The following is a 27,601-nucleotide window of genomic DNA, read 5'->3' as shown; positions in this document are numbered from 1 at the left end:
ACCTTTTTTATAATTTGAAAGATAATTAAGATATCGTTTGATAAGTGAGATCTCTGATTGTTGTCTTTGAAAACCAAAAAAGTAGTGCTTGAATTTAATTTTCCAATATCTGTCCGATCCCTGTTGTAATCTGTGTGCCGTGTGATCTGTAGTCTGTCTGACCTGGAAGAGTTCATCAGAGTGACTGAGGCTGGTTTTGGGAAGACAGTGGAGGAGGGCGACTATGAGGGCCTGAAGGAGATGATGGGTTTCCTGATGGGCTTGAAAGACCGGCAGAGCGCTACAGACGAGATGTTCGAGCCTCTGCAACACACCATCGACCTGCTGAAGACGTATGAACAAGAACTCCCAGATGAAGTTCACAAGCAGCTAGAGGTGAGTGTCTGCATCAGATATTGATAGTGTGGCCTCTGAGGGATCGTTTAGCTGAACGCTGATAGATAAAGACATTAAACTGCTTAAATGCGGCTCAGACCTCCTAGGATTCAGAATGACGATCTTAAACTTTATTAGCAGTAACTGTTCTATAACCTGGTGTTCTGTGGGTAGATATACTGAATGAAAGTATTATTCGGACTGCTGTGGAAAAGGCCAGCTTAATCAAGCATGCATTTCCATGATGGGTCCGGGCCGGATTCAGGAAAAGCTTCTTAAGAAAGAACTTTTTTCAAGAAAAATTCTAAAAACTATGTAAGAATGTCCCCCAGATGAGGAGGGTACACTAATAGATATCACCATACTTCACTAGTTGATTGATTACATTCATAATTGCAAAAAAAAAGTGTATTACAAGCTTTCTGAAATGTTGTTTAAATATGCAAATGAGGTGTTATCTAATTAAAGATGCACTAAATTGCATACATTTTTAGAACAAAAATCTGAACATTGGATGAAGTCAGGTTCAAAATTCTTGTTTATTTTTCTTGATATATTAGAGTCTATAAAGGTTTTAGGGGATTTTGGATGTCTCTATTAGTGCACAAATCATAAAATACTGTCAACAGCCAAAATAAATACATTTTCACCATTTATTTAGGAATAAAATGTTGTATAAAATCAGGAAAATAACACTGTGAAGTTTGGTGTATGTCAGTGTTACTGAAGCGGAGATTTATGGCTCAATGTAGGAGGAATTTAAAGATATATACTGTAAGTGAAATCTACAGATGCAAATAGATAAAGTCTCCTAAAAGATACAGTTAAAAGTGCATTTTGGATGTTTTCTTTACACTAGTCTGAAAAAAACACTTTATGAAAAGCCAAAAAGCCCACAATCTCAAAGTTGACAGATGCCTAAAAAACACTGTTTTTGCCTGTATCGTCTGGCCTTAATACACTAGTGGCTAACATGCTCTGCTAGTGGCTATCATCATATATGCTGGTGTTTTCAGCATGGCATTGCTCTGTGTGTTTGATGGACAGGTGCTGCCAGAGAAGTGGACCAACATGAAGAAGCAGGCTGTGGGGGTGAAGCAGCTCGTGGCCCCGCTGCAGGCGAGCGAGGTGGCCAACCTACGCAGGAGATGTGCCTCGTTCGATGTGGCGCAATACACCTTCAGGGAGCAGTTCCGCAAGAACGACTTCTTCAGGTACAGCACATGGAGACCAAGAGTCTCTGAGAATGAGAATTGTTTCAAAGCAGCTTCATAGTAATAAACAGGAAAATTACAGAATCAATGATGCAAACTTCATCAAATATGAGACAAATTCAGATTGTAAAGCAGCTCTACAGAAGACCATAGTGCTGATATTCTGCTTACGTTTGTTCAATGTGGATTTAGTTCAGATCGATATATGTGTGAAATCCATAGACTGTAAAAACATATGTGCGTAGTGTGCGTGACGTCACCCGTAGTGTTTCTGAAGAGCGTTTCTGAAGCCTAAAGTGGGCGGAGCCGGCCGTCGCCATCTTGGCAGCGTCACTCCCGTATAAACGAAAATGTGCAGCGAGGCGGATTAGCTGAGGTGACGTGACGCTAACAGACAGCAGACAAACGGCTAGTACGTCTAGCGGCAATCCACCTGTCACTCAAGCGGCCACACCCTTAATTATGCAGAACTTTAAGGCTTAATATAATTTAAACAGATGAGTTATAAAATAATTCACCCCCCTCACAGTTTTTATGAAGGGCAAAATGAGCTATATACAGATGGTGGACAACCAGAATGAGACTTTTACCGCCGCCGTTCCCGCGGCGGCAAAATTGGGATGTGTATTTGCTGCCTTTTACCGCTGAGTGGCGCTGTAATCACAGACTTTGAAAAGTGTCAGTTTATTCTCTTTATGACGTAATCTGCCGCGGCAGTAATCTGAGCTGAGAGGCCACAGATAAATTCAAGATAAATATTGTGGTTAAACGAATTCAAATTCATTAAATTTAAACAAAGTAGACACGTTAAAATTGTGTGCCCAGTTTTTCTATAATTTAGAAAGGCTATGTCAATAGGTTACTTGTCATTTACTTACATAAAATTAAAACATTTTCAGGACTTGCAGTTACTAAACGATGTTAGTCGGTTTAAGCATTCTTTGTTAGATTCAGGCTTACATGTTGTTATGATTATCAATTGAATTATTTAATAAATAATCAACCACAATGCCTATTACTGCCGCAGCAAAAATAAACCAGTCGAATTTCAAAGTCGTTCGCGAAATGACTAGGCTATAGCGGGTGCCGCAAGTGACAGGGCAAAACAGCAGCAACTGCGGCATTTTAAAAGGTAAGTTTCCTATCTGTTTATAAAAAATAAAAATAAAAATAAAAAAACTTTTTTCATTATTTGAACAAAAATGAGACTGATTGAATATGTAAAAATATAAACAAACAAGGCAGAGAATAAAACAAACTTTTAGGGAAAAAATATAGGCCTATTATGCTACAACAGAATTGGTTAACATTAACGAAAGCAAAATATGTAAAAATAGGCCTACATTTAAAACAAAATAAAACAAAACAAATTCGTGGCCGAATTCAAATCGGTTCAAATACCGAACAAACAGTAGTAGACCTAGGCTATTCAGACCATAGCTCTGTGATCAGTGCATTAACAATAGCCTCTCGGAGCTTCAACGATCTGAGATCGAATCTCAGTGTAGCCGATAGTGTTTATGTTTTTCCGTTCTTGATGCTTAAATATGCATCTGTTTATTAAAGTCAATCATCTTGTTTAATTATCAATTGTACATTACAACATAAATTTGCAACATTCCAGTTGTGCCGCTGCAAAGACGACACTGATGAATCTGATGAAGGAAGAGGAAGACTGTCAGCCGATTGCACCAGAAAATGAAGATGATGAAGCTCGTCTTTAATCTGCTAAATTATTTTTTTTGTGTGTGTGAATCATTCACGAGATTGAGATGACTGACAGTGATACCCGGCCATAGCAACGGAAGACATTTTTCAAAACAGATCGAACAAATCAGAAAAATACTTTCAATACAGTATTGCTTTCAATTAAAAAATAAACAATGAAAATGTAAAAGAAAAAGAAAATTAATTAAGTTTGAAAACCCATCGCACATTTCAAGGTATGAATAAAGTGTCGGGACAGTTTATTTATTTAAACAGGGTTGCATCGATAGAGTTTATTCCTTTGTGATGCAAAATAAGAAACACAGAATCTTATTCTTGCAACATTTTAAATTTCTATTGTCAAAGAAATTGCAGCTAAATTAAAAAATTAAAACGGTACAAAACGAAAAAAGTTCAAAGCAACATAAATTAAGAACAGGCGTTTTTCTTTGCCTCTCTCGCGCTGGATAATTTTTTACGAAGTTTGGTCTCCCTCACTGCGCGCGGCGAGTCTTTCTCGAAATTAAGCATTAATAATACAGCTGATAATACTGTATATGTCGCTGTGTGTCATCCACACAAATCACGAAAGAAAAAACTGTAACAAATAGCTTTTGTTCCTTCAAAGATACAACATGCCTTGCTGAATTCACCTTACAATAAAACGAGGTGGGTCGCGAATTAAAGAGCTCTGTATCTGCTAAATTGAAATTGTGTGTGGAAAACCTTTAAATACAATCAATAACACTACAATATATAATTTAATAAGATATAGGGCCTACTGTACATAGGCTATGGACTTTTGGAGATTTTGAGATTAATTAATCCTTAAAAGAATGTTGCCTTTGCCTGCTCATCAGGCTGGCTCCGACACTCTCCATATGAAAGACGGAACATTAACACCTCTGTCCTGCACCCCCACGATTAAGCAACTATTGCCTTCTCCAAACCCCCCACAGGCTAGCTGAGTTTGCAAAACAAAACAAAGAGTTTGCCACTCGTCGTGGTGTGCCAAAACACTTAATTATAAACTTCAATATTTCATTCAAAACAATCTCGCTTTGTGACATTTTGAAAAGCCGTGGATGCATTACTGCCTGGAACCATGAACGCAACAGAATACTGGTTCTGATTTTATTGTTTGTCGTTTAAACGTCATAGGCTATATATGTATATATATATATATATATATATATATATATATATATATATATAAACAGAACTGCTTTTGAAATTACGATTGGAATTATTATAGGCTACAGAAGTAAAGTCATTGTATAATATTTGTTCCTTAGTGTAAAATGGAAATGCATGGTGATTTTATTTTGTAAATAGGCTATAAGCAAAAAACTATGTTTTAGAACTAGACAAATCTCTCTGCATCAACAATAGACTATAAAATGCATTAATAGGCTAATTTAAAAATATCAGAAGTCCAAGTTAGTTCGGGATTCGAACCCGTGTCATCTAAATGATCATAACGTAAGTTCAACCACTCGGCCATGATTCACTCGTTGCGACATGGCCCAACGTTCCAGTGTGTGTTCGCTCAAACGCTCTTCATTCAAATGAACGCGCCGCCGCGTTTGTCGAACACTAATTCAACATGCCAGAATAAAACCTGGCTTTAGAACAATGCATAGCGCCACTCGTCGTGGTGTGCCAAAAAATGTTCAATAATTTAGTTTCATTTATTTCAGTGTTAATGTTTGAGTTAAAAAAATCCTTTACAAATTAAATTAACACAAAGTCGGCTATACGAGTCCTTTATAGGCTACGTAAAAAGCAAAGGGCTTACAGTCTTAACATTTAGGCTACTTTGCTTAAATTCGATACATTTATTTTCAGTAGGGCCTAATAAATTTGTAGGGATGTAATTTCAGTTTGCTTTACCAACGCTATGTATTCAATTAAAGTTCCAAGAGGTCTGGTATATATTTCCTTCCCAGCTGACACTAATATGCAAGTGCACAGCAAAATTCTATTCTAAAAAAAAAGTCTATAGGCTTACTATACTGTTGTAGCCATTAAATAATCTCATTTAGTATCATATTTGTTAAAATATTATAATGTTATTTTTTTCCATCTATGTTGAATATGAAAAGTGAACAGCACGAGTAAGATAGGATGCATTATATCGAGAGATGGATATGGAGTGGGTCAGACATGATTTTGACCACTTCATTAAGTTTTGTTTAGTAGAAAACCTTTCTTTAAAGTGAATTTCGTTTTCTATAAATTGTATCTTAATTTTAATCAATTTTTCATCAACCAATTGCCTGGATTTAAATAAGTAAGAGAAGCAAATATAACAGACACTAATCATGGAGGCGCCCGCGCGGTCACTTGCATTGCACGTCAGCTGGAGCGCATCTCATCCTCCTAACTTAACGAAACTCAGGGTATGCCTCACACAGACATGATAAATACATCAAATACACAAAGCTTGAAATGTCTTCAAACGAAATAATTCAAAACGAAAAGAAAAAGGCTACTCTGATTATGTCTTTATGTGCATTTCTCTCTAGGTGCGTTCACTACAAATATGGCGATCGTCAACTTCATCTTTGCAGTCGACACTGTCAGAAAACACTAGTTTATTGATAAAAATCAATGCACGCATCACCGGATTTACAAATACACATCTTGCTTGTTGTACGCACACATGTCGAAAAAACGAAATAACATTATTATTAATAATACATCTTTTAGAATATTTGATTAAATGCTGATTGTTGCGCTTGTTCAATTTAATAAAATTAAAACTTTAATTGTGATAATTAAAATAATTGAAAATTAAATATTTAGTGGCCAAGTTTTGCTAATTTATTATATAGGCTATTATATGCCTATTGCCTATATTAAGTAGGTCATATTAAGACAAGGCATATATTAGTTATTTTAGCTGTTATGAGAAAAATAAATCTAACGAAATCTAAAATCTAAATCTAATAAATCTAAATAAAAAAAATCTAACGCCAATTCAACATGCCAGAATAAAACCTGATTTTTGAACAATGCGTAACGCCACTCGGCCTGGTGTGCCAAAACACTACATTTTAAACTTCAATCTTTAATTCAAAACAATCTCAAAACGCGTTGTGACATTTTTTTAAAGCAGTAGCCTAGCCTATATAGATTAAGGGCATTGAAACCAGGATCTTAACTAAAACGCGTTCCGAGTAATCTCTCAAAAATTATGCCACACTCCATGTATTTTTTTTTTTTTAAGGACTGCTTTTGAAATCACTATAAATTACTATGCAATTGTATCGCTCACGAGAGCTCTTCATTTATCTAATTCCTCAATAGAATAGTAAAAAATATTCCGCGTCATTGCTCCTAATATCGCTTCTATTTTTAACTTTTGATTCTATTTTTTCAGTTCTAAAATTTATTCTATCTTTGGTTCTATTCTGTTGTAGCCTTATAGGCCTATTTATATATATGAAAAATATGCCTATTAGGCTTAGGGTTTTATATTTACCGGTTAACCCACTTACATTTTAAAATGCGGCAATTGCTGCTGTTTTGCACAATGTCCCTTTGCGCCACCTGGCGGTCATTTCGGGAACGACTTTGAAATGCGGCTGGTTTATTTTCGCCGCTGCCGCGGCGGTAATAGGCATTTTGGTTGTCCACCATCTGTACCACTTTTTGCACCAGATTGTAAACATGTTTTTTCTGCTGTAAAGTTGGGCATTTTAACATGGGGGTCTATAGGATTGAGTCTCTTCTGCAGCCGGCCTCTAGTGGCCAGTCCATGAACTGCAGTTTAAGTCACTTCAGTGTTGGCTTCAAGAGAGACACCGGAAGGTTGCAGCTTGGTGAAATATGGTCTCCATTTGTTTTCAGAACTGACTGTGTGAATCCGCATGAGATGCTGGACGCCGCACACGAGCAGATCCAGGAGATGGACACTATGATGGCTGGGCTCATTGAGTCGGCTAATCTCTTTGAAGTGAACATATCAGACTTTAAACAGCTGAAGCAGTGCCGAAAAGAGCTGCCCATCCTCAAGGAGCTGTGGGATCTGGCGCTGGTGGTCCAGACGAGTCTGGACGCCTGGCAGACGACGCCCTGGAGGCAGATCAACGTGGACGACATGGAGATGGAGTGCAAGCGCTTCTCCAAAGAGCTGCGATCGCTGGACAAAGAGGCTCGCTCGTGGGACGCCTTCAGCGGACTCGACGGCACCGTGAAGAACACACTGATCTCGCTGAGAGCCGTGGCAGAGCTGCAGAACCCGGCCATCCGAGCGCGCCACTGGTTCCAGCTGATGAACGCCACCGGGGTCCACTTCACCATGGACCAGGACACCACGCTGGCCGACCTGCTGCGCCTCAACCTGCACCACTTCGAGGACGAGGTGCGGGGCATCGTGGACCGGGCCGTGAAGGAGATGGGTATGGAGAAGGTGCTGGGCGAGCTGGACGCCACCTGGACCAGCATGGCCTTCGACTTCGAGCCTCACCCACGCACTGAGATCCCTCTGCTCAAGTCCAACGAAGAGCTCATCGAAACGCTGGAGGACAACCAGGTGCAGCTGCAGAACCTCATGACATCCAAGTACATCTCGTTCTTCTTGGAGGAGGTTTCCACGTGGCAGAGAAAGCTCTCGGTGACTGACTCCGTGATCTCCATCTGGTTTGAAGTGCAGAGGACCTGGTCTCACCTGGAGAGCATCTTTATCGGATCGGATGACATTCGCTCCCAGCTTCCCGAGGTCGGTCTTGCTGACGTGTTTCTATTATTATTCATGCTTTCTTGACTGAAAACTTATCTTGCCCTCGAATAGCCACCGAACACACACACACACATGTAAAAACAGCCGGAATAGTAAAGAAGGAAATGTGAAACAGACTTTAATGGAGAAAGATTAGAGTAGCATCTTGTCCTGCCCTCTGGCGCTCTATTCATAGATCTAGATGAGAGATGAAAATGCTTTTGGCCGAAAACATTTGGATAATTACTGCTGGGCGCCTGCGGCCGAGACACAGATGTTCCTCAGAATGTCAGAGGGTTCTTTGAGGTTTTTCTTTATGGCAAACTCAGTTGTCTCGACTCATTCTCTCATGAATGTCTCCACAGGATTCCAAATGCTTTGACGGTATCGATGCTGATTTTAAAGAGCTGGCGCTGGATGCCAGGAGAACCCCGATCGTTGTGGAGGCCACCAATAAACCTGGGCTCTACAGCAAACTAGAGGACATGCAGAGCAGGTTTGCTGATCACCTGATCACCTCACAGGAGTAGCTGACTCCAAACCTGTGTCGCCTTCATTTGCTCCAGCTCCCCGTATTCCTTTCTTTCCTTCATAAAAAAGAGATATTGGGCAGAATGCTTGACCAGCTCTTTTCCTTAAAACAAAGGTTGAAGGCAATAACTATAACTATAACGTTTTAAAGATCATTCAACTCTATGGAAATAGTGGAGTCCATAATTATAACGATAAAGACTAAGAGGAACGATATCGTTGGAATCACTTTCAGATCGATGAACAATAAAACACTGACAGCCAATCAGAATCCATCCTGCTTTACGAGCTCAAGCATTTAAAGAGACAAAAGCAACATTAATCAGACGACAAAACTTCAGCGTGCTTATAGTAAACAACATCATAGTAAACAACATTATAGTAAACAGAACATCATAGTAAACAACATTATAGTAAACAGAACATCATAGTAAACAACATTATAGTAAACAGAACATTATAGTAAACAACATTATAGTAAACAGAACATCATAGTAAACAACATTATAGTAAACAGAACATTATAGTAAACAACATTATAGTAAACAGAACATTATAGTAAACAACATTATAGTAAACAGAACATTATAGTAAACAACATTATAGTAAACAGAACATTATAGTAAACAACATTATAGTAAACAGAACATTATAGTAAACAGACACATTATAGTAAACAACATTATAGTAAACAACATTATAGTAAACAGAACATTATAGTAAACAACATTATAGTAAACAGAACATTATAGTAAACAGAACATTATAGTAAACAGAACATTATAGTAAACAACATTATAGTAAACAGAACATTATAGTAAACAGACACATTATAGTAAACAACATTATAGTAAACAACATTATAGTAAACAGAACATTATAGTAAACAGAACATTATAGTAAACAGAACATTATAGTAAACAACATTATAGTAAACAGAACATTATAGTAAACAGAACATTATAGTAAACAGAACATTATAGTAAACAGAACATTATAGTAAACAGACACATTATAGTAAACAACATTATAGTAAACAACATTATAGTAAACAACATTATAGTAAACAGAACATTATAGTAAACAGAACATTATAGTAAACAGAACATTATAGTAAACAACATTATAGTAAACAGAACATTATAGTAAACGGAACATTATAGTAAACAACATTATAGTAAACAACATTATAGTAAACAGAACATTATAATAAACAGGTATAGGTGTTAATATAATTTTAGTGGTATGACTTTACAATAAGGTTCATTAGTTAACATTAGTTAATGCATTAACTAACAATGAGAAATACATTTATTACAGTATTAGTGAATCTTTGTTAATGTTAGTTAATAATAATCCAGCTGTTCGTTGTTTGTTCATGTTAGTTCACAGTGCATTAACTAATGTTCACTAATACAACCTTTGATTTTAATAATGTATCAGCAAATGTTGAATTAACTTATTAACTAAGATAAATAAATGCTGTATAAGTGCAGTTCATTATTAGTTCATGCTAACACATGTAGTAAACTAATGATAACTGATGAACCTTATTGTAAAGTGTTACCATTATAGTTATAGTTATTGTTCTCGGTGTGGGTGTGTCTTTAAACTGTCCAGCATTAGAAAGGCCAAATAAAGCATCATGGATCTACAGTAGAGTTGTCCATTAGACCTGTGCTCTATCACACTTATTCTGAAGCCGTTCCAGACGTCTGTCTTTACACTGACGATTCTCACTAATCTCATTCAAACTCATGATCAATTAAAAATGGCACATTTGAACACTTTCTTGATAGCGTTTATTTCTTGTGCATCATGTGACTGACAGTGTAAACTATTCCTTTAAGGAACCTCATTTCGGAAAGCACACCGTGTCCCATGATGCTTTGCGTTGAGCTGCTGTTTATCTCTGGGACTGAGAGAGTGAAAGTCATTGCCCCTGTTCTTGCAGATTGTCTCTGTGTGAAAAAGCCCTGTCTCAGTATCTGGACACCAAACGCTTGGCCTTTCCACGCTTCTACTTCATCTCCTCAGCTGACCTGCTCGACATCCTGTCCAGTGGCACTGACCCGCACCAGGTACACCACACCTAGCATACCACCGTCCCTATCATGTGACATATGTGCTAAATGTTGCAGCACTAAGGATGAGGTTTGCTCATGGCTAAGCTGCATTTATGTGCCTTTTGCACACACTAGATGGCAGTGTTGATTCCTGCTTCCCAAACTGTCTTGAAGGCAAACTGCAAGTTTCCATGATGTGTCACATTAGGACAAACTTCGCCCGGAACAGCAGCTGTGCAGTTGTGAAGCCTTGTGTTTTCTCCCTCAGGTTCAGAAACACCTTTCAAAGTTGTTTGACAATATGGCGAGGCTGAAGTTTGAGACGGACGGCGACGGCAAACTCACCAAGACGGGGCTGGGCATGTTCAGCAAGGAGGACGAGTACGTCCCCTTCAGCCAGCCCTGCGACTGCACTGGGCAGGTACAGCCGGCACACCTTACCCACAATGCACCAGCAATTATCAGGAGGGCAAATAGAGGAGTTAGTTCACAGAGACACTGTGCAGCGTACTGTTTACCAAAAGCATTATAGGGCTGAAATGACACCTCAAATCATGCTCTTGTTGAGGAGAGGTGTGCTGTTACTCTTCCCAGTGACTGACAATATATCAGGTGACATACTCCCCTAGGTTTAGAGTCCAGAATATCAGAGATGGAAACCTCTAGCACTTTCCACCGGGAAACACGTTCTCCAGGAAGGGTATAAATGCAGTCATGTTTGGAGGATGTGCTGTTATAAAGCTGATAATGCTGTGGTTTACTGTCTAATCCTGCGGCTGAAGTTCTGCATTCTCGTGGAGTTGTGCTCCAGCGCTCCTCAGACATCTGCTTATGGATTAGACAGATGCATACATATTTGTAGTGGAACTAATTTACAGTATGAGGCTGCTGACAAGCTTCTCATGGCACTGGAGTGGTTTAATGCATGGAGCTGTGCTTGTCCAGGTGGAGGTGTGGCTGAACCGTGTTCTGGACGCCATGAGGGACACTGTGCGTCACGAGATGTCCAAGGCCGTCAAGGCCTACTCAGAGAAGCCCAGGGAACAGTGGCTGTTGGACTACCCGGCACAGGTGCGTCATCCATTAGCACATGAAGCTGACACATCCCGAGGCTGATTGTGTCTGAATGAGAGAATATTTATGAGGAAATAGAATTGCTGCATAGAATTAAGATATTGAGAGATATTTCTGGCAGTATCACTACAGCCGAGCCAGAGTGCACCCAGTCTGCACGTGAAGACAAAATAAAGGCTGTTTTTTGGGTGTTCGCAATTTGCCTAATAGCAACGGGGCAACAGTGATGCATGTGTCTTTAAATCATGATTATTCATTTGATATAGTGGATACAAACGTCTGAGACCGAAAATGTGATTCAAAGTCTCATTTAAACCTGTGAATAAAATTGCAGGGATTTGAAGAATGTTCTGACAGAAGACGTTCTTCTGGTCACTCATCGAATCAGCACATGTGTGACATTGACAATTTCCAAATTACCTTCGCAAACTGTTATGAACATGTTTTAGTTTCTGAATTAAAATTAATTTTGATATTTCTTTGGAAGTGTTAAGTCTGAAGTGAAATGACTGTCCGGATGTCATAATGAATAAAAAAGAAGGAAATTCTTGAAAATGAAAGTATTTTGGCATCATCTTTTCTGCCAAACAAGCTTTTATTTTTATTAGATTTTTTTATTTTTACAAATAACCAAATTACAAGCAATATCACAAATAAATACAATAGAACAAGATACAAATGAGGGAAACTGCTCTTCAGGTTTTTCAGGTAGGTCTGAGAAGGTTTCAGGCACACACAAAACATGAATAGGTAAAAGTAATCAAATATAAAATAACTCTGCAGTCTTCACTGTACAAATTAAATATAGATTCATCCTTATGAGAGTTACAAACATTATTCAGTCAAGAGCAGTGAGTAATTTTGTTGTTTGAATAACATTAATGACGAGGCAGCAGGAATATTAGGCTGCCGTCACTTTAAGACTTAATGGACATTTCTGATATACTGATACACATGCGTTCTCTTTCTCAACTGCTGACGCTCACTTAAGACATGCTTACTAGGATATTCGCCTGGACGGATATTTTGAAATAATTTTGTCTGTATTTGTCCGTTCATGCATAAATAATACTTAAATTGGCAAGGGTTAAAACAAGTGCGACTGATAAAGTTTTGTGACGATTCAGTTCCGTATGTATATTTATATATATATATATATATATATATTGCATATATATTTTTTTCTTACACCTTGAACACATGTGTGTGTGCATCTTACATATTATTACTTTTTACATGGACACAAGTACGTCAGTGACCCACATACTGTACCAAACACGAAGACATCCTGACATCAGTGTGAAACTTTTCACTCATTGTTGTGCTGATAATATAATTTGTAATAAACCATCTGTAATAATCAGCACAGTGCTAAACAGACCATCACTCTTGCTGTGTGTGTTTCCACAGGTGGCTCTCACCTGCACTCAGATCTGGTGGTCCTCTGATGTAGACTTTGCGTTCTCCAGCCTGGAGCAGAGATATGAGAACGCAATGAAGGAACACTATAGAAAGCAAGTGAGTCAGTTGAACACCCTGATCACCATGCTGATTGGCCAGCTCACCCCTGGAGACCGGCAGAAGGTCATGACCATCTGCACCATTGACGTCCATGCAAGAGACGTGGTGGAAAAGATCATTGACCAGAAGGTACAGCTCTTTGTCTCATCTCATCTGCCCATATCAAGAGTTATTTTCCTCAGATTCCTGCAGATGAGCTGAGCCCACACATGCATTAGGGGTCTCATAGGAGAATATTCAATTCTGGCTCTATTCACACAATTTGCCAGCATAATGAAAGTCTCGATGTGCTCTCATGTGATTTACTCATATTTCGTTCTCACTTGAATATTCTACAGTTCTGTAGAATAGAAGATTGGCTTGAGGCCTTTTCACATGATTCTAACGTCGACCTCTGCATTGCAGCGCCACTGGAAGGTGATGTCAGCCAGAAAGCAGGGTTTGAGCACAGTAAACAGTGAAATTTGAGCTTAGAACTGAACAAACTCCTGAAGATTGAAAGAGAAAACAACTTGTGCATGAACGCTTATAGATAAGAAATATTGTATTTTTGTTCACGAAACGTGATTTTATTTTGAGTTCTAAAACTAAACAGTCTTGACTTTTCTCTCCTGATATAGTGATATCAGGGTTCCCACGGGTCCTTGAAATCCTTGAAAGTTTGTGAATCTGAATTTTTTTTTTCAAGGCCCTGGAAAGTTTTTGAAAATAAACATACATAGAGACAGGTGCTTGAAAGTGCTTGAATTTATTTCATCTGGAAAAAATTCCATATTCACTCCGGTCCCCTAATGTGTTATTTAGCCAACAGTTCATGGCCTATGCATACTAGCTTGCTTGATTTACACTAGTTAAGCGCATTTACGCGTTACGTTACCAGGGTTTTTCCTGCATAGAGAATTATGAGGCGGCCGCCTCCGTCAAATTTCGTGCCGCCTCCGGCTCTTGACAATAAAAAATAACTAGGGAATCACAGAAACCGCGAGGATGATTCTGTTTTATTTCATTTAATGTAAGAGGTGATTGATAGCCTATAGTTGATAATAATATAGGCCTACCTAACGGTAACAATGTTGCGCTGTTGAGGCTTGCGCAGTTACACGACCAGAGAGCTGTTTTCCTGAATGCCATCAAGATTGAAATCGAGACTGATTTCATAACAGTTCAATAAACAAATAGTTAAAGTTAAGTCACTTACATTTTAGACGCAATGACTGTTTTTGTTCTGTTTCAGCAGCGAAAAAGTTCCAAACAAAGATCACAGCAGAACCATAGCGCATCTCACACAAACACTTGTTGCATTACTGAATGATTAAGCGTTTTGAACGAATCGGTTGAGTCAAAGATTCAATTACCCATTCATAAACTGCCTCATTCTGAATAAATCAGCCGTTTGAACGAATCGTTTGAATGAATGACTCAATGACTCGCTCATTAAGACGGGCGCCTGCCGCCTCCTACTGGCGGTTTAGTTTCATAAAGTATCATTCTTTTCAACATTCCTTATTTGTATATTCAAAAATATTTAAAATAATCTAATTTAAATACAGTTATAATTTTTCAATGTAAATGATTTAATTAGTTTTGTAACAGCCTAGTGTCTTATTATTTTAATTGAATATATTGATCAAATGTAAGAATTTGAAATGAAAGATGGAGATACATTTAATAAAATTAGGGGAAAAATGCCCTTTATAAAAGGTACAAAAAAATTAGTGTTTTCAAACAGTGATGTAATGAAACATTGACAACTTAAGTTTGAAGGGAGTAAAGCCTCTGTTTAAGCTATTAAGGAATTATGTAATTTTGCCAAAAGAAGAACTTTTATTTTAAATAAATGCTCATTTTAAATCAGCCTACTTCAGTGTGATATGTTACCATATTATCATGCTTAACGCTCATTTGAATAATTGTAATGTGATGATGATCAGATGCAGATATCTAAATCAAAGAATATGGGCGGTTTTGCGGGTGGATTATTTCTTTTTAACAGTGGATTCGGGTGACTCAAAGTGCACCAGATTAATGAATTTATCTTTAAAATATACAAAATTTTCTTCCAGGGGGGGCATGCCCCCGGACCCCCCTAAAGGGACCAAGCTCCACCCACAAAAACAATGTGGGAAACACATTAGGCTATATGATGATCTACAAAAAATACTAATTTAATTATCTTATTATTAAAATACATTATTAGGATTTTACCACCTCCGCCTCGTTTTGAGCCAGGGAAAACCCTGGTTACGTTAAGTGTTTCCCGCAAGAGGTACTTTGTGTTGTACGCGCGCATGAAACTACCCATGGTACCTCATCGTTTGTTGTTGTACACAACAAATGTGTCCCCACATTAAGTCCTTGAATTTGAGGGTATTGGACCTGGAAAGTCCTTGAAAGGTCCTTGAATTTGAAGTTAACCAAGGTGTGGGAACCCTGGATATTGTGTATTCCTAAACACTACTAGAATCAGAATTTATTCCAAACGCATTGCATACGTCATGTGAATCATTGCCTTCAGAAGTAGAGATGGTTTGAACTTTGAACACACGCTGCGATGCTTGACTGAACACTGCATGGGTTAACGCTGAGTTCACTGTGTGAGTCATGTGAACAGGCCTTCAGGCTCCTCATAAGAGAATATTCAATTCTGCCTCTATTCACACCATTTGCCAGCATTATTCAGTCTCATGCGATTGCTCATGTTGTGTTCTTCTCACTGGAAGGCCTCCTGCTAACCCTTCCCTCTCCTCTCTCTCAGGTGGAGAGCTCTCAGGCCTTTCTCTGGCTGTCCCAGCTCCGGCACCGCTGGGGCGAGAAGCACTGCTTCGCCAACATCTGCGACGCACAGTTCCTCTACTCGTACGAGTACCTGGGCAACACTCCTCGATTAGTTATCACTCCGCTCACAGACAGGTGAGACGTTCTGACGGACAGCTTTAGGTCTGAAGTGACTGGTTCTGAACATCCTCACAGAGACACAGGCATCCCTCAGATGGCCTTAAGCTGAAAGAGGACAGGCTGCTCGGGAGGATCTGTCTTCAGCCTGTCCTCGACCCTTTGAAAGCATAACAAAGCAGAGACGCTCCTGTTTGATGGTCAAGTAAATGGCAGTGCAGCTTCCCGAGCATATGGTGCGTCTCTGAGCTCTGCTGACCGCGTGTCACGTCCGTCTTTCATTCTCACTGAGCAGAGCGAGTGTGCAGACACATGACACCGGTGGCACAGATGGCTCCATTAAGATACGCGGCCGCTGAGAGTGATTCATCTGCAGAGCTGGCTCACTTATAGAGTTTTCTTAGAGCTTTAAATTAGTTTCCCCCAAAATATTTCATTTGCTGTTTTGCTTGGTTTCTTATAAAATCAATATCTGAACCTTGCAAGCTTAACAGAAACTCTCCAGACTTGCATGTTATGAATTAGGGATCATGAAAAATGTACACTATTGTTCAAAAGTTTGGGGTTGGAAAGAAATGAATACTTTAGTTCAGAAAGGACGCACTAAATTGATCAAAAATGACAGTAAAGACATTTAGAATGTTAACAATTATTCTACAGTATTTCATATAAATGCTGTTCTTTTGCATTTTATATTCATCAAAGAATCTTGAAAAATCACAGTTTCCACAGAAATACGAAGCAGCAAAACTGTTTTCCATTTTATTTTATTTTATTTTATTGATAATAATCATAAATGAGCATCAAATCCTCATATTAGAATGATTTCTGAAGGATCATGTGACACTGAAGACTGGAGTAATGATGCTGAAAATTCAGCTTTGATATACAACATACAGCTTTTGTGTTCAGCGTAACACAGTTGATCTGGCTCGTAAGTAATCATTTTCAATTCCCTAAAAAAAGAATCAGAATCAGATTGTTTTTCCTAGACCAGCAGAGGATGTTGATTCAGGAACATTGCCTGTTTGTGTAAATTATGTAAAACAGTGCCGTCCTTGCTTAATAATGCAAATTCTCTTCGCTGAAGGACTCTTCAGGGGTACAGGCTTGCCAAATATCCTGCGTTTGTTCTCCGCACAGGTCATCAGTAAACACACCACAGTCATGTGGGATATCAGGTGTAAAAGGTGATCCGTTCTCCTAGAGTCGAGCCGTTTGCTCAGGCTGAGTCTCTGGTCACCCCTGTAATAACAGGACTTTAGCTGTGGGGAAACAGTCTATATTTATACGCCACATATTGTATGCAACTGAACATTTGTGTTGGTGTTTGTCTGCTAAAGCTTGTTGTTCTCCTCTCGAATGCAGATGTTACATCACACTGACCCAGTCACTGCATCTGGTCATGAGCGGAGCCCCGGCTGGTCCCGCCGGCACCGGCAAAACCGAGACCACCAAGGACCTGGGCCGAGCCCTGGGCATCATGGTCTACGTGTTCAACTGCTCCGAGCAGATGGACTACAAGGTGACCAGAACTAGAGCATCACAGGCTGCTGAAATGGGCTTTAGCATCGACATTTACATTCATGCATTTGGCATTTGCTTTTATCCACAGTCACTTACACTGCATTAGAGGAATACAGTTGATCAGTTCCTGCATTCCACGCAAATTGAACCCATGATCTCGGGTTCTGCTCCGACGTGTGAACGAATGAACAGGAACAGTACTGTATCCCACAATGCAATGGGACTTGAGTGTACTGTAGCAGTAGCAGTAACTGATGCACGAGCCCCAGTGAAAGATCGCTGTGATTCAGTAAAGAACTGTAGACTGGCCTGAGAGTAATGTTCCCTGATAATACTTCTGCAATCATATCATGTGTGTTTTCTATCAGCTGTTTAGAATCAGAACTAGAGATGCCAAATGCACAAATTAATCACTATTTTGATCTAATCGCTAAACTAGTTTGAAAAAAGGTTTGATTCATTCAGTTCACCAACCAAACTCACTGAATCGTGTGCAGAGTCTCTCTGTGCTTTATGAGGCTGGATGAGGCGATACTTCCTGCAACTCACTGTACAGAACTCGTCTAATGTTTGTCAGTGGCCCGGCAGCTCTGTATTGCTCATGAGTGACTCTGCACTCCAGGTGAACACAGTTATGGCCTTCCATAAGAGTGTGGAAATATGGGGACATGTGACTGATGGAAAGCTAGAAACGCTCCTAATAATATTTTCAATATAACCAGTGTTGTTTTGATCGGAACAGCTTTAAATCAAGTTCACAGCGAGCTCTGAACTCTCTGATGAATCTGTGTGTCCGTGTTATTGCTCTGATCCTGTCCTCCGTCTTCTGAGAGATCTCCTAATGTGCTTGGCTCATCATGGGGTCCATTAGTGAAGCTCTGAGGCTGGGCTTGTTTACCTCTGAAGCCGTGTCAGTATTCTGGCCTCCTCAGCGCTTGCTGTCGATGGAGACGTGTTGATCTCATCTTTACTGACCGCGGTTCACCACCTTGACCACTGCTGACACCCAATCTATCCCACCTGACCACTGCTGACACCCCACCTGACCACTGCTGACACCCCACCTGACCACTGCTGACACCCAATCTATCCCACCTGACCACTGCTGACACCCAATCTATCCCACCTGACCACTGCTGACACCCAATCTATCCCACCTGACCACTGCTGACACCCAATCTATCCCACCTGACCACTGCTGACACCCAGTCTATCCCACCTGACCACTGCTGACACCCCACCTGACCACTGCTGACACCCAATCTATCCCACCTGACCACTGCTGACACCCAATCTATCCCACCTGACCACTGCTGACACCCCACCTGACCACTGCTGACACCCAATCTATCCCACCCTGACCACTGCTGACACCCAGTCTATCCCACCTGACCACTGCTGACACCCAATGCGCATGCGTCGCGTCTGAACGCGTTGTTGTCTTTGGAGCTCCATCGATTTGATTTATAAATCTTGATTTTATTCTTTAAACTTACAACAAACATTTTCTACTTTACCTCACTGAGAAGCACTACTGCTCAACCCTCATAGTTACAACGCGGACTGTTGAGCAGACGCGTCTCAAGCCTATTAGTGATCCAACGCTGGATACTCCTATAGGTTACTCCCGTGGATCACGGCTGAACGCGTCTTCTCAACACTCACTTACAAACATTTTTCGCCTATCGTGCGTCTACTCTACACCCGTACCACTAAAAAGACGGATTATATCTAAAACTTCAGTCATAAATTAGTATTAATATTGATAGCATCACTGGTAGCTTCGTTGCTAACTTACTGTCCATCTGTTAAAATGGCGAATATATCAGATGAAAGTAGTCTACCTTTTGGTGCAGGTGAGGACACATTTGAGCTGCACGCACTGCAGTCTGAGCTGGAAGCTGTTGAGAAACAGATCCACGACCTTTTATTGAGACAAGCCGAGCTGATAGACCGGCGGTTAGCTCTTGAAACATCACGCGCCGATGCACACAAATCAGAGATTAACGTTACTAACCCGCTGACTCCGACTTCGTCTACTCCGTGCGTTTCTCAACATAGGTCCCGAGCGCCGAGGTCGCGATCAGCCATGGTCTCGTTCACTCCGGCTCCAACACGCCACCACGAAGCCTGGGTGGTTCCGCAGCGGAAGACGCGAGTCAGGTCTAGACCAAGACTCTCTCCGACCCTCCCGGTTTTCGAGTTATCCACACAAAACCGCTTCTCCCCTCTTCGCGAAACAGAACGCGATGCTGTGATCATCGGCGATTCCATCATTCGGCACGTACGCGCAACGTTAGGTAAAAGTAAGGTGCACAGTCACTGCTTTCCTGGTGCTCGTGTTTCTGAAATCGCTACTCACGTTCCCGAGATTCTGAACGGTGACGAGCGCGTCGGAACTGTTGTCCTCCACGCGGGAGTGAACGACATCAGGATGCGCCAGACAGAGATTCTGAAGAAAGACTTCAGGAATCTGATCGATACGGTACGCAGCACATCGCCTGAAACAACGATCATAGTGTCAGGACCGCTTCCCACGTACCGACTAGGACATGAAAAGTTTAGCAGATTATTTGCGCTAAATGAATGGTTAATGTCATGGTGCAATGAGCAGAAACTGCTCTTTGTAAATAATTGGAATCTGTTTTGGGAGCGTCCTAGGCTTTTCCGTGCCGATGGCTTACACCCAAGCAGATTCGGAGCAGATCTTCTGTCGGATAACATCTCCAAAATGTTAAATACCTTTTGACTAGTAACCAAAAGTCCAAATCATAGTCTCTGCTGCACCAATTTAACTGATATAAATACTAGTGTAGAATATTGCATAGAAACCGTGTCTATTCCTCGTTTAGTGAGATCAAATAATATATCTACTGCAGGATCTAGGAAAAATCTAATTGTTATTAAAACAGAAAATGTTGCTATTAGTAAACAAAAACAATTTCTAAAGCTAGGTCTTCTAAACATTAGATCACTCACACCTAAGGCAGTTATTGTAAATGAAATAGTCACAGATAATAGCTTCGATGTACTTTGCCTAACTGAAACCTGGCTTAAACCAAATGATTATTTCGGTCTAAATGAGTCTGCTCCTCCTGGATACTCCTATAAGCATGAGCCCCGTCTAATTGGTCGTGGCGGTGGTGTTGCGACAATTTATAGAGATATTCTCAATGTTACTCAGAAAGCGGGTTATAAGTTTATTTCGTTTGAAGTACTTGTACTAAATGTTACGCTCTTAGATGTTAGAAAAACATCCCTATTATCTCTAGCCTTGGCTACCGTATATAGACCGCCTGGGCCTTACGCTGATTTCCTAAAAGAGTTTGCAGATTTTCTCTCAGACCTATTAGTCAATGTCGATAAAGCATTAATTGTTGGAGATTTTAACATACACGTAGATAATCCAAATGATGCGTTAGGGGCTGCGTTTACAGATTTATTAAATTCATTTGGGGTCAAGCAAAACGTCACCGGACCAACTCATCGTCTTAATCATACACTCGATTTAATTATATCACATGGAACCGATCCAACCGATATAGATATTATACCGCAAAGTGATGAAGTCACTGACCATTACATGGTAACTTGCATATTACGTACTGCTGTAATATGTCATGCAGCGCCGCGTTATCAACCAGGCAGAACAATCCTTCCATCCACCATAGATAATTTCTCAAATTGCTTATCCGATCTGTCTCAGCTGCTGCCTGAACCCAAACAAACAGATGAACTAGAAGAACTAACTAGCACTATGAGCACTATTCTCTCTAGAACATTGGATGTTGTTGCACCTATTAGATTAAAAAAGGTCAGAGAGAAAATTAAAGCACCGTGGTACAACAATACCACGCATGTTCTAAAGAGAGAAACCCGTATTTTAGAGCGTAAATGGAAACAAACTAATTTAGAGGTCTTTAGAATCGCGTGGAAAGACAGTATGTCACGTTATAAAAAGGCCCTAAAAGCAGCCAGGGCTGAGCACCTCCGCAAACTAATAGAAAATAACCAAAATAATCCAAGGTTTTTATTTAACACCGTGGCTAGACTAACAAATAAACAGACATCACCCGAACAAAATATCCCATTACAGTTTAGTAGTAATGATTTTATGAAGTTCTTCACTGAGAAAATAGAAAACATCAGAACCACAATTGTAAACGTTCAATCTTCAGTTGCGCCTTATAATTCAGCCTTAATTATCACCCCGCAAGAACAATTACAGTGCTTTACAACTATAGAACAAATAGAGTTAAATAAACTTATCACTTCCTCTAAAACAACAACATGTTTATTAGATCCGATACCAACTAAACTACTGAAAGAAGTGTTACCTGTAGTGGAAGAGCCTCTCCTTAATATTATTAACTCGTCTTTATCTTTAGGTCATGTTCCAAGAACATTTAAACTGGCAGTTATAAAACCTCTCATTAAGAAACCACAATTAGATCATAATAACCTAGCAAATTATAGACCCATTTCAAATCTTCCATTTATGTCTAAAATATTAGAAAAAGTGGTGTCCGCTCAATTGTGTTCTTTCTTGCAAGAAAATGATATCTATGAGAAGTTTCAGTCTGGTTTCAGGCCGCACCATAGCACTGAAACTGCGCTCGTTAAAATCACAAATGATTTACTTTTAGCTTCTGACCAAGGCTGTATCTCAATACTAGTTTTACTTGATCTTAGTGCTGCGTTCGATACTATAGATCACACAATACTCTTAGATCGACTACAAAATTATACTGGTGTTCAAGGACAAGCATTAAGCTGGTTTAGATCATACTTATCTGACCGCTACCATTTTGTCTATTTAAATGGAGAAAAATCGATCATAACTCCAGTAAACTATGGAGTGCCGCAGGGATCTGTGTTAGGCCCTCTATTATTCTCAGTATATATGATGCCACTTGGAAATATTATAAGGAAACATGGAATTAGTTTCCATTGTTATGCTGATGACACTCAAATATATATTTCATCACGGCCAGATGAAAACGATAAATTATCCAAATTGACAGAGTGTGTTAAAGATATAAAAGATTGGATGACGCGTAATTTTCTTTTATTAAATCCAGACAAAACAGAGGTACTAATCATCGGTTCAAAAAACCGCCCACAAAACCTCTCGCAATACAACTTTAATATAGTAGGATGTCCTGTTACTTTATCCTCTACAGTAAAAGACCTGGGTGTTATACTCGATTGCAACCTGTCTTTCAAAAATCATATTTCATATGTTACAAAAACCGCCTTTTTCCACCTTAGAAACATTGCTAAGCTACGTAATATGCTATCAGTTTCTGATGCAGAAAAGTTAGTTCATGCATTCATGACCTCGAGACTAGATTACTGTAATGCTTTATTAGCCGGTTGTCCTGCATCCTCAATTAACAAGCTACAGTTAGTCCAAAATGCCGCCGCTAGAGTTCTTACTAGATCAAGAAAATATGATCATATAACACCGATTTTATCATCACTGCATTGGTTACCTATAAAGTTCCGTATTAATTACAAGGTATTGCTACTGACTTATAAAGCCCTAAACGGCTTAGCTCCAGTCTATTTAACGGATCTTCTATCGCCCTATAATCCATCGCGCTCTTTAAGATCACTAAATTCAAGGCTTTTGGTCATACCTAGGATATCCAGAACCACCAAAGGAGGGAGAGCATTTTCACATTTAGCTCCAAAACTCTGGAATAGCCTTCCTGATACTGTTCGTTGCTCAGACTCGCTCTCCCAGTTTAAAACTAGATTAAAGTCGCATCTCTTCAGCCAGGCATTCATATAATATTTTTAATCTTACAGTCCAAATTACAATCCGGCCTCTAGTTAATAAACGCCAGAGGAGAACTGGCCCCCGACTGAGCCTGGGTTCTCCCAAGGTTTTTTTTTTTTCTCCATTGGGTCACCTGATGGAGTTTTAGGACACTATTAGGTCACTTGATGGAGTTTTTCGGTTCCTTGCCACTGTTGCCTTTGGCTTGCTCAGTTGGGGATATTCTGGATATCTAATTTGATTTTATCAATAAATTCCACTAGAAACAAACCTTGTTGTATTATTTTAATTTAATACTGTGAAGCTGCTTTGATACAATCTGTATTGTGAAAAGCGCTATACAAATATACTTGACTTGACTTGACTTGACCCAATCTATCCCACCTGACCACTGCTGACACCCAATCTATCCCACCTGACCACTGCTGACACCCCACCTGACCACTGCTGACAACCAATCTATCCCACCTGACCACTGCTGACACCCCACCTGACCACTGCTGACACCCAATCTATCCCACCTGACCACTGCTGACACCCAGTCTATCCCACCTGACCACTGCTGACACCCAATCTATCCCACCTGACCACTGCTGACACCCAATCTATCCCACCTGACCACTGCTGACACCCAATCTATCCCACCCTGACCACTGCTGACACCCAATCTATCCCACCTGACCACTGCTGACACCCCACCTGACCACTGCTGACACCCAATCTATCCCACCTGACCACTGCTGACACCCAGTCTATCCCACCTGACCACTGCTGACACCCCACCTGACCACTGCTGACACCCAATCTATCCCACCCTGACCACTGCTGACACCCAGTCTATCCCACCTGACCACTGCTGACACCCCACCTGACCACTGCTGACACCCAATCTATCCCACCTGACCACTGCTGACACCCAGTCTATCCCACCTGACCACTGCTGACACCCAATCTATCCCACCTGACCACTGCTGACACCCAATCTATCCCACCTGACCACTGCTGACACCCAATCTATCCCACCTGACCACTGCTGACACCCCACCTGACCACTGCTGACACCCAATCTATCCCACCCTGACCACTGCTGACACCCAGTCTATCCCACCTGACCACTGCTGACACCCAATCTATCCCACCTGACCACTGCTGACACCCAATCTATCCCACCTGACCACTGCTGACACCCCACCTGACCACTGCTGACACCCAATCTATCCCACCTGACCACTGCTGACACCCAATCTATCCCACCTGACCACTGCTGACACCCAATCTATCCCACCTGACCACTGCTGACACCCAATCTATCCCACCCTGACCACTGCTGACACCCAATCTATCCCACCCTGACCACTGCTGACACCCAATCTATCCCACCTGACCACTGCTGACACCCAATCTATCCCACCTGACCACTGCTGACACCCAATCTATCCCACCTGACCACTGCTGACACCCAATCTATCCCACCTGACCACTGCTGACACCCAGTCTATCCCACCTGACCACTGCTGACACCCCACCTGACCACTGCTGACACCCAGTCTATCCCACTTGTGTCTGGGACAGTGTACATGCATCACGAGTAATGTGCGCCACATAATCAGATTTCTTTTATGATGCATTACAAGTAATGTACATTACACAATCACATTGCTTTTTAAAGCAGAACTCGGCAACTCTAGCGAACTCTAGTCACTTCTTCGCTGATTTTCCCTTTTGTTGTCGCATGTTTCCCCCACGAGCTCCCCCTACAGCTGTGGGGCGTATATTTCACAACACTGTCGTAAAAAACTCACTTGCGGCCCCTCCTCCCCCTCTCTAGCGCTGCTCATGTGCGTTTTGTTATGATCGGAGCAAGCCAACTGTATCGTGTGGAGCTATGTCTACCGAGGTGGGTAATACATCATACACATTATCATAGAACATTGACATGACGTAAAGCAATTCGTGTTTCGCACTCATTCTCGTTCTCGTTCTCGCTTCTCACGAGACTTCCAATTTCTATCTTGCCGGGACAGTAGTCCCCAAGTTGCAAGGTTGGTTTTCCGCCTGGGAACGCTGGGGGGAGCAGGGAAAGTCACCAATATAACCAGAACAGGTTGTTTAACCATCCAAATGATTTCTAGGCAATTTTATTAAGTTAAAAAAGTTACCAAGTTCTGCTTTAATGTTACGAGCAAAGTAGCGCATTACAAGTAACATGCATTACATAATCGGATTACTTTTTATGTAAATGAGTAAAGTAATGGATTACAAGTAACATGCATTTAGGGCTCAGGAAATATTCTAAGTGCTCAGAATATAAAAATCTTCTATATGTGTTTTTAAAAGAAAGTTAAGGCGTGTTAAATAGGTTATGTTGCTGAATGCATTACTGTTTACTAAAAAAACTTCACAGTGAAATAAACAAAGTCTTGGAAGAGATCGAGACTCAGTCTAGAGACATAAAGTAATGCAAGAGTAACTTAACACATTATAATCAGTATAAAGTAACGCAATTAGTTATGTTTTAGGGAGAAACGCAATATTAGAACGCATTACTTTGCCCTGCACTGGTCAGAGACGACGGTGAGACGCTGGTTACTCTGGAGCGCAGAGAGAGTTTAGAGTATCAGTGTGCTCATGCTAATGCTGCTCATCCACCCAGAAAACTCCTGCTTAGCATTTGTTGTCCTTGTTTATAAGCTGGAATGTCAGCGGAGCGAGGACCGTGAGCTCATTTCTAGAAAACAAAAGATTTCCTGCATAATTTTGCGTGATTCTGTCGGTTGCGATTGATGCTTTCCCATGATGCACTCATAGGTCTCTGGTTTCTCTCCCTCAGTCATGTGGCAACATCTACAAAGGCCTGGCACAAACAGGAGCCTGGGGCTGCTTCGACGAGTTCAACCGGATCTCGGTGGAGGTGCTGTCTGTGGTGGCGGTGCAGGTGAGAGAGGCACGGCACAGCCGCTCAGGATTGTGGGAAGTGCCGGCATCTGGTGTTTGCCATTGAGATTTTATGCCTTGCAATTCACAGTTTACGCAACGAAGCTGAAGACAGTGTGTGAGTCGTCATCATTATGCTGGCAGACGCCGTTAGATGAGGAGGATGATGATGTGTAGCTGCTCGTCGTTTAGACACATGTAGTTCTGATTCAGTGCGACAGGTTTTAATGGGCAATTCCTGGAACTGCGCACTTTTACTGTGAAAGTCAGAAAGACTCGTCTGACACTGAAAGGTGTTTCTCCCTTGTAATAAAAATTGAATTAGCTTTCCTTTTGTAGTGTTTTCAGACATCAGCTGTCATGAGGAACACTTTACAGTGCATCAGAACATCAGAGTAGTGATACGAGCCGCTCGTCAGGCCCTCGGATGAGCGAAGAGTGCCTGTTGTTTAACTTATACATTTTCGCAGGAATGTAGTCCATCGAAAATAGTATTTTTCACAAAGACAGAAAGAATCAATTATTCACTTGGTTAAGCTAAAGCAAACAGAAGGAGCTCCAGACGTACCCGTGTTGAGCGTTGGCCTCACTGCAGCTCTCCTGTGAGCACGAGGTGTTTAGCAGAATGTCTGAGCTGCTCTGCTCCACACAACGGAAGCCAACGGGGAAACAAAACACGGCTTTGTGTGAGACTGAAGAGACTGAATTCACTAAAAGTCTTGCTTCACAGAGTTGGTCACCATTCACATTCACTGTGAAAAAGCAGCCTGGACTTGCTGCTAAATTTTCATATATTTAATTAGCAATGTGGCTTAAATATAAAATATAGGCCTATAAATATATCAAATATATGAAAATTTACCAGCAAGTCCAGGCTTCTTTTTTATATATATATATATATATATATAATTTAATTTATTATTATTATTATTTGTGAAAAGTGTTTTGTGTTCCACAGAACAAAGTCAGTCATATGTTTGCATTAAAATGTTAATTTCTCAAACATTTCCGCTCACCTGTGTGCCGGTCCCCCTCTCAGCGCTTCGCCCCTCTGCTGTCTCAGCTGCTCTTAATGCACGCCTGTGCTTGGCTTAGATGCGCTGCTATAGAACAATATGTAATATTCATGAAGGCACTATGTAGTGTGGGATTGGGAGTTCACGTAAGGCCGTGGCAAAGTAACGGCTCATATCTTATTCCATCAGCAATATGTGCCTCATGCTTAATGTTATATGTGTTTATCTGCCTC

General features: G+C 40.6%; 1 protein-coding gene across 1 annotated transcript in view; it reads left to right on the top strand.

Annotated features, from left to right (window-relative positions):
* dnah9 (dynein, axonemal, heavy chain 9) overlaps positions 1-27,601 on the top strand; it is a 117,545-nt gene that overhangs the window by 20,775 nt on the left and 69,169 nt on the right. Inside the window, exons 18-28 of the mRNA XM_084433490.1 lie at positions 153-375; positions 1,423-1,589; positions 7,152-8,022; positions 8,388-8,518; positions 10,508-10,634; positions 10,888-11,040; positions 11,565-11,690; positions 13,104-13,343; positions 15,970-16,124; positions 17,475-17,631; positions 26,249-26,353. Coding sequence (XP_084289616.1) covers positions 153-375; positions 1,423-1,589; positions 7,152-8,022; positions 8,388-8,518; positions 10,508-10,634; positions 10,888-11,040; positions 11,565-11,690; positions 13,104-13,343; positions 15,970-16,124; positions 17,475-17,631; positions 26,249-26,353 — 2,455 coding nt within the window. The remainder of the gene's footprint in view (positions 1-152; positions 376-1,422; positions 1,590-7,151; positions 8,023-8,387; positions 8,519-10,507; positions 10,635-10,887; positions 11,041-11,564; positions 11,691-13,103; positions 13,344-15,969; positions 16,125-17,474; positions 17,632-26,248; positions 26,354-27,601) is intronic.

This window comes from Rutilus rutilus, assembly GCF_951802725.1.
Source record: "Rutilus rutilus genome assembly, chromosome: 16".
Classification (NCBI taxonomy): domain Eukaryota; kingdom Metazoa; phylum Chordata; class Actinopteri; order Cypriniformes; family Leuciscidae; genus Rutilus; species Rutilus rutilus.
The sequence above is the reverse complement of the archived record's forward strand: the minus strand, read 5'-3'. Positions and strand labels throughout refer to the sequence as shown.